Source organism: Cinclus cinclus, chromosome 22, assembly GCF_963662255.1.
Source record: "Cinclus cinclus chromosome 22, bCinCin1.1, whole genome shotgun sequence".
NCBI classification, from domain to species: Eukaryota; Metazoa; Chordata; class Aves; order Passeriformes; family Cinclidae; genus Cinclus; species Cinclus cinclus.
Genome location: NC_085067.1, coordinates 841,508 through 855,137, shown reverse-complemented (window position 1 = coordinate 855,137; position 13,630 = coordinate 841,508). Strand labels below are relative to the sequence as shown.

The window sequence follows — 13,630 nt, the reverse complement described above, 5'->3', positions numbered from 1 at the left end:
TGCACTGGAGCCAGCACCTTCTGTCAGCACACCTGCAAGTTTCACAGACTGTTGTGTGGCTTTTGAAGATAGAAAAATCAGGACAGAAGATTAGTGATGCTCCTCATCCTGTGTTCTTTCACTCCACCCAAAGAATCACCACTGATGACATCCTCTCATGACAGCACTGAAAGTGGCCCCCCCACTGCCACTGCCACCACAGCCAGCAAGGAGCACAAACCAGAGTGAGCCCAGCATCCCCAGGCAGGGCTCTGCTCCCAGAAGCACAGAACACCAGCAATGGCCAGGCCATGAACACCCCAGGGGCTGTGCCAGCACCCCAAAGTGCCTGAGGTCAAAGGACTGGAGAACTCCCAGCCCTGACAGCACTCCCAGAGCCCCCCCAGGGCTGCCAGCACACCCCCACCAGCAGCACCTCAGCACAGAGAACAGCTTCAGCAGCTCATCCAACCCTCGGAGCTGCCTCTGACCACACCTGGGGGTGAGCACAGGGATCTCCCTCTCCTTAACACCTCCAGCAATGACTCCTGTCATGAGTGCAGTTACTTTGAAATGACAGTTCTGGTTTAAGAAACAACTCAAAAACACTGTCAGCAAGTTTTAACAAATAAGCTATTTTCATATATACACTTGGTACCTTTGATTGACAGGTTCATTTTGGATTTGGAAGGTGAAAGGTCTCTTACCGCCGAGCGATGTAGTAGAAAACAGGATTGCCAACTTTGGATGTCCCAGCTTGGTAGAAAATATTTAATGTTTTCAGGGCTTTGAACTCCTCTTTTTCATGTACCTGATGTCTAAAAAGCAATACATTGACATCAACTTTCACAACTGCCTTTCAAACAAATTTTAAAAATCCCAAACCCTCTTTACTTCCATCTCTGAACAAAAGTAATAAGCCCACACAATCCTGAGCCTTCCTTAAATCACATATGCTACCACCATTCCTGGTTCTCAGTTTAGGTTTTTTAATTAAAATCTACTCAGAAACCAAAAGGTTTACGTAGACTCAGCTTTTTAAACTCCTCTTTGAAACAGAGTCTTAAGAACTACTGACACCTCCTCACATGATGAAGTCTAAAAATCCACATTGTGTGTCGCCACCATAATAATCTCATTACCTTGTCATAAACTCCTCAAATTTGGAACTAGTGAGATTTAGGCTGGACCAATGTGTATCTGCCACAGGTTTGTGCTCAGGAGGCCCCAGGTAGGCAAGAAGTGTTGCCATCTTGTCAAAAGGTCGTCGTCCAACAGCCTTGTGGTCCCTACAAAAAATATGTTCTTTGTCAGGAAAGTTACTTTACTCAGCACTTCCTACTACCCTTCCTCAACTGGAAGAAGCTGGATTTTCTTTTTTAAAGTAACTATGAGAAATCTCCAGTGATTACTGACATTCTCAGTAATATCAGAAGAGACCATTTCCAAATATTAACAGCTTTTAGTTGAGGGAGAGAAGAATTAGGTTAGATATCGGGAAGAAATCCATCCCTGTGAGAGTGGAGAGGCCTGGGCACAGGGTGTCCTGAGCAGCCGCCCCATCCCTGGGAGTGCCCAAGGTCAGGCTGGGTGGGGCTGGGATGGGAGTCACGGTTCCTTCCAGCACAAGCCATTGCGGGACTCAGAGCCCTCCCCTGAGCACAGCCCCTGCTGCAGGGCTGCAGGCTCACCTGTTGCTGGACAGGTACTGGCCGATTTTCTCCTGGTTGTTCCAGAGCAGGCGGTGCAGTGCCAGCACGTTGCCATCACTGATGAAGGACAGGCTGTGGTTCACTGTGTCACTGGCCGGGCAGTCGGACGCGATGTCCAGGAAAAACCTGGAATTGCAGCCAGGCACAGCCCTCAGCGTGGGGAGGGGGGCACACCCAGGGCTCTGGGGGCACACACACACACACACACACACACACCCCCCCACACCCACACCCACCCAGGGGCTGGCCCCAGGCCCTACCTTCGAGCTGCATCAAAATTGCTCTTCACAAAGTCATTGAAAGGCCGCATGTGCTCCTCTTTTGTAAACAACACGTGGTTGGCAATGCTCTGAAGGATCTAAAGGAAAAATACATGGCAAAGACACACAAAGGGTTAATGTATTAACTGTTACAGTAATTGGCACAAATATTTCTGCCACTGAAATTAAACTAACAGAAACAGTTTTTCACTTGATGTCACTTGCTGTCACTCTTCTTAAGGTTTCACAACAAAAGGCCAGTAAGTCAAATAATTTAAAATACATTCACTTTCAAAGTCTTTTCCTTGTCATACTTTTAAATACTAAAAAACCAGTTCACTTGTTTATGAACTTTAAACTAGGAAAACAAATCATCTTTCAAACCACCAATAAGTTATTAAGTATTTCTCCTGGAACTTAAGACAGATAAGTAAAAGCAGTTGCACACCCCTATCTAAAGAAAAATACAATTTCTCAACATTTAAAATGGATAATATACACAGGCCACAGAATTTGTATGCCATCACTAAACCTTTAATTCTTTGTTTTTTTAATAAGAAATATCACCAAATGAGACTAAAGACAGGAAAAACCCCTTCTTTAGCACTGGGATGAACTTGGTAAATGCTGGCTGCTGCCACCCTCACTGTGCTCACAGGAACATTGGTCTCTGTTAGTTTCCAAACGACAAGTTCAAGTGAAGGGCTGGAATTCCACTCTCTTATCCATCCTTCTGGCAAGGCGTTTGTCCCCATCCTTACGCTGCTGAGGGCTCCAACGCCACGGAGCGTGAACACAGCACAGACACTGCACTTCCCAAAAACTCCACGTTTCCCCACGCTGGCCAGAGAGCAGCACTGAGGCAGGCAGAGCACAAAGCACAGGCAGGCGGAAAGGTCCGTGGGCTCACCTTGGACATGAGCTTGAGGCCGCGCTCGATGCGGGGCGGGGGTTTCTTGTCCAGGATGCCCGCCTCGTACGGGGACACGATGGCGGGGTTGATGAAGCGCAGGAACATGGCACTGCCCACGGCCCCGATGCTGTTCTGGGGGAAGCGCTGGCTCACCACCTGGGCAGGACAGTTACACACAGCACTTAACTCCTGCACTAAGCACAGGGCAGGGGCTCACAAAAGCCTGGCACGGCAAGCCAAGCCCGAGCATTGTCCGCACACCGCTCGCGCTCGGCACGTTGCGGTGGGACTCCCCTGCATCCCAGAGAAGCACAACAACAGGGACAGGAGTGGGGCTCTCCGACAGCAGCTGGCTCTGCCTCAGCTGCTGCACAGCTCCCTTGGCCTGGACACGGCTCCCAGAGCTCCTGGCCACGTGTCAGAGCTGACCCACCCCGCAGGTGCCGGACTCAGGTGTGCGCCGCCCTCCCCAGCACAGGAACACCTTCCACCCGCTGGGGCTCTGCTCTGTGTTTGGAACTGCACGGCTGAGCCACCAGCCTCTCCAGCACTAACACTGTGCTCTACACTTCAGGAGTCATTTCCAATTTGTGAGGAGGAGCTCTTTGCACAAATACCTTTCAGAGCCATCATCTGTCCACAGCAGGACAGAAGCAGCCAGAGCTGAGTGGCCACTGCACTCCTCTGCCTACAAACAGACTGTGTAAAACCACTGAGCAGATTTTAAATATTGTCCTTTGCCATCCAGGAAAAAAATAATCCTGAAGATCTTGCAAGAAAAAAGAAATCTCTTTTCCTTTAGGAAATCAACTAAGAGGAGAGTTGTTCTTTGGATATCTTTCATTTAACTTCAAAAAGTTAAAGACAAAGCTTCCTGACAAAAATAAAGTTCTCAGATTTGCAACATGTGGTTCTATAAAACATCAGTATCTGTATGTGTATACTGCAATGAGTAATAATGGTTAATCAAAATGAGTCAGAGTCTTGCTTTTCACAAAGTTAACAAACTTAATGTTATCCTGTATAGTTTAAAATTTTTTAAAAAACCCTCAAAAATTCCCACTTTAGTAAAATACTTCAAAACATAACTAATGCAATCTCAAATCATGCTGCTTAAACCAGACAACACCATTAGTACAAAATACACCAAGAATCACTTTGGTTCAGTAGCAACTCCAGTCAGTTACCTTGTGATGCAATTACTGCTATTTTCTTGTAAAATACTGGTTTGCCCACAGCTTTTGCATTTTAAACATGATTACTACTCTGCTCAGTTACAGCAAAAATAAGAGGATTTAATAAAAAACTGAATTTCCATTCTGGTTGGTTCATACTTTATATTTTGAGGTCACTGTCAAAGAAAAGAGTCAAGTCTGAACTTTTAAAGACAACGCTCTAAAGCAATCCACGGATCTAAACCCTAACACAGCAAGTTACTTAAATGGAAAATCTGCTTTTCTCAGGAAATAATACAAGTGCTAAAGTTGGGGTCTTCTTACTTAACCACAAAGCAAACAGAAGAAAATGTGTCAGAAACAAGTGCCACGAGCCTCTTTCCAGTACCCCACAAATATTAATTGTTCTTTGCCCAGGATGCAAGCTCAGGTTATCTGCCAGAGTGTTAAAGCAGCTCAACAGACCCAGATTTTTCTCAAAGCCAAAGAAAACATTGTTCTTCTACAATTTTTTAATTTGAAGATGGTGGCAAGGCTAGAAGAGTCAGAATATTAAATACTAAGCAGTAATGTTAAAAATGTCTCATTTACTCAAATAGGCACACAGAGAATATTTTAACTCTAACTTAATTCCAGTGTTAATTGAAATGAAAGCTATTTTGTGCCAGAATTAGTAGAATGATTTTACAGTGAGGTCAAATAGACTGAAGTGAAGGTATTTTGAACAAACAGCAAAAGATTTCTGTTGTGCTTTGAAAGAAATGGCTAATAAAAAGGTCTCCAAACTTACTGATTTTTTGTTTTCCTTTTTTTCTTTTACGGTAGCTTTATTCAGTAGAGAGTGGCAAGTTGCCTACAGAACAGAGATGAGCACAAACAAGTCACAGCACCAACTACATACAGCAACAAAAAACCAATGTTGACTTGTACATAAATTACACAGTAAAATGTAACGAACATAACCAACAGAAAATGAAATATATAAACTAAAGACTGATGATGGAGTTTTTATTCCACAGTTTTATTACATCTTATTTACAAAGCACTAAATACAAAACAAGCAAATGTTGAATTTCAATCATTTCTACTATTTCTGGCTAGATTAAAAGTCAAACCACATCAATGTGTTCATGATACACAGTCTTGGGCCTTAAATGGTGTATTCAGCTTTCAAAAGTATTTTACCATTCCCAAATAATTTTAACATACAAATAGTAGTGTTATACCTTTGAAATACATATTGCTTTTTAAATTAAATTTAGAGTTTCAAATCTTCCCAATGTTTCTCTGTGTGTCCTTCAATTTGGTTAGACCTGTGAACCAGCAGGGTTATTACCACTGAGAGGTAACTCTGCCATAAAACACTCTCTGGACAAAGGAAGAAAAAAGCTACAGTCTATGTTAATTTATTAGAGATTTCCAAATCAAGAGATCCTACTTGATTGTGTTTTTTTTTGCATTTCACTGAGATGCTAAAGGTCCCACCAAGAAGACTCCACTTGCGTCCTGCTTCCAGCAGGATCTGAGCAAAGCCCCAAGCCCTGGTGCCCTGCTCCCCAGCCAGAGGAGCATCCACACTCCTGGGAGCTGGGACAGGGCTGGGCATCCCTGGGAAGCCTCCAGCAGCCCCCAGGGCTGGGTCCCAGCCAGCCTGAAGCACTCAGCCATCCCCAGAGGGTCACACTGGCACTGGCAGAGCTTCCACACATTCAGGATGGAACAGAATGAAAAGCAAACCCCCCCACCCAAAGCAGCCAGCAAAACTCTCTGCTAAGCAAGCTGAACTGAAACCTGTGCAGGACCTATTAATGTTTAAACAGTGGCACCTCTGCCAACTTTCCCTGTGCAATTTCCACCAGTGGCTTCTGGAGTAGTTGTACACACACTCTACTCACTGGGATACTGCAGCTACAGGAAAATTCCCACCTTACTTTCACAAGAAAACCCATATATGTTTGTGGGATTCCATGGAAGAGCCAGCACAGATCCTCTGTAGGAGTTCTTGTGAGCATGCTTGCTCTCACATCACACTCCTGAACATACATTACCTGTAGGGAGCCAGGTGACTCTGTCCCAGTAGCCACTTATTGATGTTTCCAAAGGAAAACACTCACTGGGCTCTGTTCCCGAAACAGAAACACCAGCCAGCAAAGATGCCAATATCCAACTAAAGACACTTTCTGTGAGCTTGCTACAGTGATTAAAATTAGCTACTAATCATTTTCAGAACACATCTGGTGAGCATTCTTTGCACACAGTTACTTTAAAACTCCAAACATGAAAAAAACACCACAAATTTTGTTATCATTTATTCTCACACTAGTGCTTGGGATAGAACACATTCACCTTTTTAAAAGGAAAGTTATCTTTTTTAAAATCACCTATTTGGTTCTTATGAGAAAAATGGATTATGGCCCCCAAATCAGATCTTTGTTGTACTTTCACATAAAGGCCAGACTCTTCAAAACTCTCTGGAATTTTACGTACAGAACGACTAACACTATTTGTGATGAACAAACACTTGTATATAAATCTAGTTCTTACTAGAAACAGTTAAAGCAGTAAATACTGAAGCTAAATATCAGTTAATACCACTTGTATATCTGCCAGTAAATCATACTCTTTTGGGAACAAATTACCCTTATTACCACACACAGTAAAGGCAAGAATAAAGCCAATAGACTTGGAAAGGCTTCCATAGAAGAATCTCTGGGAAAGCCTGCTGGTGAGCACATTTTAGAAATTCCATTTCATGCAGGAATTACCAATAGTTTGCATAGAAATAATTGCTACCAATGTCCCACTGAAATGGCAATAACCTGACACATCCTGGTAACAGCACATAAACCTAGTTCTGGGATGAGGTGTGAATGTAACATCCAATAACAGAAGGAACAACCAAGGCTGCGTTTAATATTTTCAATAACACTCAAATATTCTTCTAGTTGATGTCTGTGACACTGTGGCCATGAAGGAGACTAATCTGCCCACCCCATTTCCTGATTACAAACCCCAAACACATAAAAAAAACCCAAAGTCACTCTGCCACAAACCCAAACACAGCCACTGTCAGGAGGAGAAACCAATGCCTTCAGAGGCTTTTACAGAGCTGTCAGGCAGGAACAAGGCTCAGCATTTCACACCTGGTTCAGTGCAAGGTTCACAGGAACACCCCAGACCACAATAGTCCCAACACACATTCCCTGTTCTTACTCCCAAGATCTTGGGATTGCAGCAGCTGCCCTGATCACTCCAGCACCCCCTGTGCAAATGTTACTGGACAGGATTTTTGTTACTCATCATTAGTTCACATGGGTCAGAAAACCCATTTGCTTGGCTTTGTTTTACACCTGAATATGGACTATGGCTGAAAGGGCAGCAGTGGCTCTTCCAGAGCACCTCATTGAGACCACAAATCCAATATTCCACTAGGCACAGCATCTCTGTGACAGTCCCCCTACTGGACTGGAAACTGTATTCCCAGTGAGCCCCGAGGGAACTCCTACTCGGATTTTCAGCAGCAGCTGAAACCGTCAGGAACACACAAGGAGATCCAGCAGGACGCTGGGCTCAGCAGCCACAGACAGAGCAGAGCAGTTGGGGATGGAGGTCAGGGAACCTGGGTACCTTCAGTCACCTGATTGCCAACACAAGTCTTAAAACACCACTGATCCCCTACCCTCAGACTGGTGTTATTTAACAAACGTCTGACAAGTGTCTTTAGAGAGCCCCCTGTGTCTAGCACCAAGCTCCAAACTGCTGGAATTTCACAAAGCCACCCCAAAGCTTAGGGGCAGGCAAGCACTGCAGGCATACCTGGTACAAACAATGGCACACACTGCGCAGCTGGGGTGGGAACTCCGAGGAGGAATTAATGATTGCCTGAAAAAACTTGTCTGTCATTTGCAAGAGACTCCGCTGGTTCTCTTCAAGGCTTTCTGTGGGCTCCAGCCTGAAACAGACCCACACATGTATGACCAGCAATCAAACACCACACAAGCTGCACTTACATCCTTGGTAAGAACCTCATTTCCTCTTTTCCTTATGGAAACACTTGTGATCTTTTACACAAAAGTTTCCATCACTATTTTAAAGCACATAAGGTATTAATTAAAGGTCATGTAAAATTCAGTAATGGACAGCTGCAGGTGGGATTCTCTCAGACCATTTCATACAAACACATGCATACACAATTCCAACTGACAATTGCATTATCAGTTCATGATGGTTACTCTGAAAGGAATTTTTTACGTAGACACAGATAGTTGATGGTTAAAGTATTAATTAGAAGGCCTGTCTTTGGATAAGCTACTTCAGAGATGAATATTTATAATTTTTCTAACAGAAGTAATTTAAAGTGGCAGAGTAAGAGGGCTGCAGAGACGATTAATGTGTCCAGAAAAGTGAGAGGTACACCAGTATGAAAGCATGAGAAAAATATCTGCAACAAGGAAGAAAGGAATCCTACAACACACAATGAATGGGAATCATGTTTACAGATAAATACATTTGCTGCTCGCCCTGAATCTCAAACCTTGTTGGATCCACCTCAAAGCTGACGTGCTGCCACTCGGGGGATGTGATCACAGCCCGCAGCAAAGGCTCCAGGAGCTTCTGCAGATATGTAGCACCATAGACCTGTGAGCAGGAGAAACAAGGACAGGGGCCAGACTGACACAGCAATGCTGCAAACTTCTGGGAGCTTTCAACAGACTCAAAACACTTGATCTGTTTTGGAATAAGCTAAATTCCTGTAAAACTGGGGTTTGCATATTACAGTCCCACTTCTGGAGCACAAACAAGATCATTTTCTACAGGTATTTTATTTAATTTCCAATAAACGAAAAAAAACCCTGCCAACCAGCAGACACTCTTTCTTAAAGTCCTGATTCCACACTTCATCTCTGTTTGTACACAACTTTTTAAACTGAAATGGGAGCACAAGCAAGACCTCAGAATTTACCAGGAACAGTCTTCCAGCTGGCACTGGCCCAGAATCACCCATATAACTGAACTAGTCAGAAAGACAAAAGGTTCGTGCCACGGACATACCTACTTTTTAAGGGCCCGAACATAAGTTTTCTACAAGATTTAGCTCATGAAATGTTAAAAAACAAACAAACAACAAAAAAAAAAACCTCCCTAAACTTGACAGATGTGAGAGCCTAGACTAACTCAAACTGAGACCCAAAGACAACTCTATGGATTTTATCTAATCCCTATCATCTAATTACTCAGATGCTTAAGCCCACAGACCGGCAGCTTTGTATTTTCATATTACTAAACTTATCCTGCTATTGAAGAGATCTGTAGCAGAGAAAAAAGAAGTGATGATGTACCTTAAAACAGAAAGTCATTATTTTACTGGCTAAGCTGTTTCCTCGGAAGAGTGTCTGCATGGAGTCTGCCAACTCGACCTCCTTTGAGAACATGTTCCAGAGGAGCTGGTAGAGCAGGTGCCGGGAATCAAAGAGTGTGACCAGGACACGAGCCAGCTCATCCTGAAAGGGAGGAGGAAGTGTTAATCTGAGTCACAGGGAGCCCAGGCAAGTATGAAACCCAGTATTATGACAAAACCACCAAGCAGTTGGCAATAAAGCTTTATGTCTGCTCTGGGCTCTGGCAGGTAAATATCAAATTACACAAAGTCAATCTACGTGCAAACGTTTCCTATGCTACTGCTTGTCTAAAAATCTGCCTCAGGACATCCAGTCTTACAAACTCATAATGGTTATCCAGACAGACAAGCAGTTACTCTGCTGTACAACAGAGCCTAACTCATCTTCCTATAATCTAGAAGAGCAAATACCATTTTGTGTGTCTGCATCACAGCACATACCACCTGCAATAAATAACCAGCCCAGATGCATTTAACATAATAACTGAATATAGAATCACTCCTTGACATTAACTAAAAATGCAGTTTATCATCAAGATCTGAACTTAGATTCAGTATATTTTTTAAGAACATACTAAGAATGGCTAGCTATTGTCAGTGGTAGCTCCATTCTCTCTGTACCAGACTATTGTTGCATTTTTTATTCCAAGTCTCACTATTTTAACAAAATGTAGGAAATATAATGCATGAATCAACTTACCCACTGAGAACAAGGCACCACATTGGCTAAAGCCATAGCAATAGGAAGCTCCCCCTGATCACCCATCATTGTAACCAACTCCACCAGTCTCTCAAACCGATCTGCCAGCACTGTTTCTGCCAAGGTATCAAACTCCGTCCCCTGCTGCAGGATTTTGGTGAGGACTTCCATAAACGTGGCTCTTGTCTGGAGGTCTTTGTGATAGCCCAAGCCTGGTGGAGAGAAGGCAGCAGTGCTAAGGAGGATGGAAAAGCAGGGGGCAGGGCAATGCGGGGTGTTGGTTACCTATGGAGTGCATGAGGCCGCTGTCCACGTTGGCGTTGAGCAGGTTGGACATGGCCAGCACGGTGCAGTGGCGCAGCGACGCCAGCCTGCGCGACATGCCGCGCTTGCGCCCGCCCGCCGCAGCCCCGTCCTCCTCCGCCTCGCTGCAGTCGTTCAGCAGGTTCATGAACAGTGTGAAGTACCTGGGGACAGCTCTCGTGGTCACACGTGCCCTGCCACGGCAGCCAGTGCACAGCAAAGGCACCCAAACCTCAGCCACGGCAGCAATCACACAACAAACCCCCCCTAAACCTCAGCCACGGCAGCAATCACACAACAAACCCCCCTAAACCTCAGCCACGGCAGCAATCACACAACAAACCCCCCTAAATCTCTCCCCTGCCCCGAGGAGCCTGCTCACAGCACAACCCAAACCTTAACTGTGCTCTAAGAACCTCCCTTTGTCCCAAACCTGCTGTGCCCATTCTCCCCAACACTGCTGTGCCTCTATCAATAGATGTCTTCAGAGAGAGTTTAAGTTTTGTGGATTAAAAAAAAAAAATACAGTATCAACTAATCCCTGTCATGACCGAAACACATATCTGCATTAAGCAGAAACAAAGCCAAATCTTCTAATTATTTTCTAAATGAAAACGTTTCCATAAAGCTACAAGGCAGAGATTTTGAAATGGGCCATTATATCCTATTGGGATAATAAAATTATTTCTGCTGGAAAAAAATCACAGCTTGTAATTAAGGTCATATAGGGTTTCTCTTTAGAGTGATTGTATAGAGAAATAGTTAAAAGTCACTATTTACTTGAGAAATAATTGAGATTTTGCTTCCATCAACTCAACACCATCTCCTTCTTCAGGCTGGAGTGGAAGCCCAGCAAGAAGAGAAACCACTGCCTCCATACTTGCCTGGTCTAAATCTCTGGAAAATAAAATTTAACAAATAAAATATAAGTCACTTTTGATACAGTTCTACCTGCAGATAGAAAATAACATTTTTAACAATAAAAAGGTATTCTACTAAAGTTCTGTCCATCATAAAACAGCTCTTATATTTTGTGGTACAGGCTCTAAATTAGTATTAAAAGGAGCCAAGTCATTTAAGACTGAACATTAAATATAATTCTGCTGTTGCTCACCAGAGCTTCAGTGTAAATTTTTGTCTTTTCCTCAACATTATTATTGTTACATCAAGCCCTACATGCCAGCTCATCCACGGATATCAAATGGCAGCAGGAATGCTGTTACAGGTGAAGAGTGCCCCTTACCTTGTCAAGCATTTCACATCCTCATCTGTTGCTTGATTAGATGTTCCCATTACCCAGTCTGTCAAATATTCCACCATTTTGTTCCTGTTACACATAAATAGATTGGTTTAGCTTTGTTGGGGTTTTTTACCATTCTGTGTGACACATAAATTGTTATGTGTGTTCAGTATCACCACAAACTAAGTAATATTTAAATGCAGCACCAGGCTCATCATAATTCTGAGGACAAAGACAAGGGAACTATCCCTGTACCAGGAATACTGGTGTGACAGGGGCTTGGTTTCTTTTTTAACCACATAACCAAAGAAAATCACATGTGCCCCCTGTACTCTGTCCTATAAGTTACATAATGCCATCCTTACCTAAATTTCATTTCTTGACAAAATGAAAGGTCATCTCTCCTTTCCATCATCACTTCTACTAACTGACAGAGCTTTGTTTTTATTTGAATGGCATGTACCAGATTTCCAAGCACACGCACATACCTGAAGAAAAAAACAAAAAGATTAATGAAATACTTCATGCTACCTCACCTCCTCCCCCACCAAGAAAGCCCCTGCATCAGTAGCAAATTTCTTCTGGCCAAAGAAATTTTCTATCAGTGTAAAACTGAACAGAAATCTGCCCATCAGCTGGTTTTTAATCACTACCATCAAAGTACAGAAAAGTAACCAGGAATGACTATGGGAATAGGCAAGTTATGGAATGGTCAGCTCTTTAAAAAACAGAAGTCACTCTTCAGCAATGCTCTTTATGCTATACAACTTCCACAATTACTGAAGCTGTCAGAACCATAAGGAGGATCAGAAAAACCAGCTGCTGCTTCTCCATGGACACAAGCAGAAAAGATACAAACTAGAAGGCTCCAACTCACTTCTTGAACATAATGCCTGTGTACAGGAAGGTCAAGAGGGCTCCTTACCTAACCAGATTCAACATCATTGTCTCGATGCTCGCTTGTCCAAGGTGTTCTGAGCTCCCTTCTGTGTGATTGTCAAGCAAATTCTTCATTATAGCAATGGTTTGCTCTACAAATTGTGTGTTAGTGTCAGTTAACAAGACCTACAGGATGAAAATTTCTGGTTAATTTTTAACACATAAAACCAAAGAAAGAATATTTGCCAAATACACTGCAACATTTCAAAAATCGCATGGACAAGCATTTTTCTAGTTACCACCAAGCCAACAGAATTCCAATACATGTCAAGATTAAATATATGAACACTGCCAGCCATAAGGATTCCACAAACAAATCTCACAGATTCTGCACTCAAGAGTTCACTATTCAAGAATGTTAAATACAGCCTGGAATTATAACCACAATAATCATTAACATGTGCTGTGATGATCACTCTGCTCACAGGGGGTGTGCACAGAACACAAACAGGGACCCATTTCAGGACTGACACAAATGAGAGTAACACCACACAAACGCGAATCACCGTTTTACCTGTCCTTGAGAGTCAAAGAACTTGCTGATGGTATTCTTCAGTTTGTTGAAGAGCATTGGGTAAAGCGCCGGGCTGAGCTCCAGCCCCACCAGGTCTTTGATGTTGGTCCTTATCTGCAGCCCCACCTTCTCGTGGTTGCAGACCATGAGGGTGAGCAGGCGGTCGATGAATTTGCTGACCGGGGTCTCCACGCTGCCCTCGGTGGACACCATGGAGATCATGGAGCCCTTGCGCTCGTTGAGGGGGCCCATGGGGGGGCTGTAGGTGGCCAGCCCCGCGCTGCTGCGGTGCTGCAGGCACACCCCACCCAGGGCACACAGGAATCCTGTCATGTTGATCCACTCCTGCAGAGACTCCGTGTCCGACAGGTCGATGGAGCCGCCGCCGCTGACGTGCGACATCCGCCGCTTCACGATCGTCTTGTGCAGGCTCTCTGTCACCTGCGAGACAAGGGTCATGTGCTGCATTAAACCTCTAATTCCTTAAAATAAAGAAG

The 13,630-nt window shown here is 43.8% G+C and overlaps 1 protein-coding gene across 5 annotated transcripts in view; it reads right to left on the bottom strand.

Moving 5' to 3' along the window:
- NF1 (neurofibromin 1) overlaps window positions 1-13,630 on the bottom strand; it is a 75,810-nt gene that overhangs the window by 37,560 nt on the left and 24,620 nt on the right. For 4 of the 5 annotated variants that reach the window (XM_062507212.1, XM_062507213.1, XM_062507215.1 and 1 more), the window contains 16 exons: window positions 13,134-13,574; window positions 12,606-12,745; window positions 12,046-12,168; window positions 11,684-11,767; window positions 11,221-11,337; window positions 10,423-10,604; window positions 10,138-10,349; window positions 9,379-9,540; window positions 8,574-8,677; window positions 7,856-7,991; window positions 4,830-4,892; window positions 2,862-3,020; window positions 1,952-2,049; window positions 1,671-1,817; window positions 1,122-1,268; window positions 687-797 (listed from right to left, as the gene is read on the bottom strand). In XM_062507212.1, coding sequence (XP_062363196.1) covers window positions 687-797; window positions 1,122-1,268; window positions 1,671-1,817; window positions 1,952-2,049; window positions 2,862-3,020; window positions 4,830-4,892; window positions 7,856-7,991; window positions 8,574-8,677; window positions 9,379-9,540; window positions 10,138-10,349; window positions 10,423-10,604; window positions 11,221-11,337; window positions 11,684-11,767; window positions 12,046-12,168; window positions 12,606-12,745; window positions 13,134-13,574 — 2,426 coding nt within the window. The remainder of the gene's footprint in view (window positions 1-686; window positions 798-1,121; window positions 1,269-1,670; window positions 1,818-1,951; window positions 2,050-2,861; window positions 3,021-4,829; window positions 4,893-7,855; window positions 7,992-8,573; window positions 8,678-9,378; window positions 9,541-10,137; window positions 10,350-10,422; window positions 10,605-11,220; window positions 11,338-11,683; window positions 11,768-12,045; window positions 12,169-12,605; window positions 12,746-13,133; window positions 13,575-13,630) is intronic. The other variant, XM_062507214.1, reaches the window with a different exon arrangement.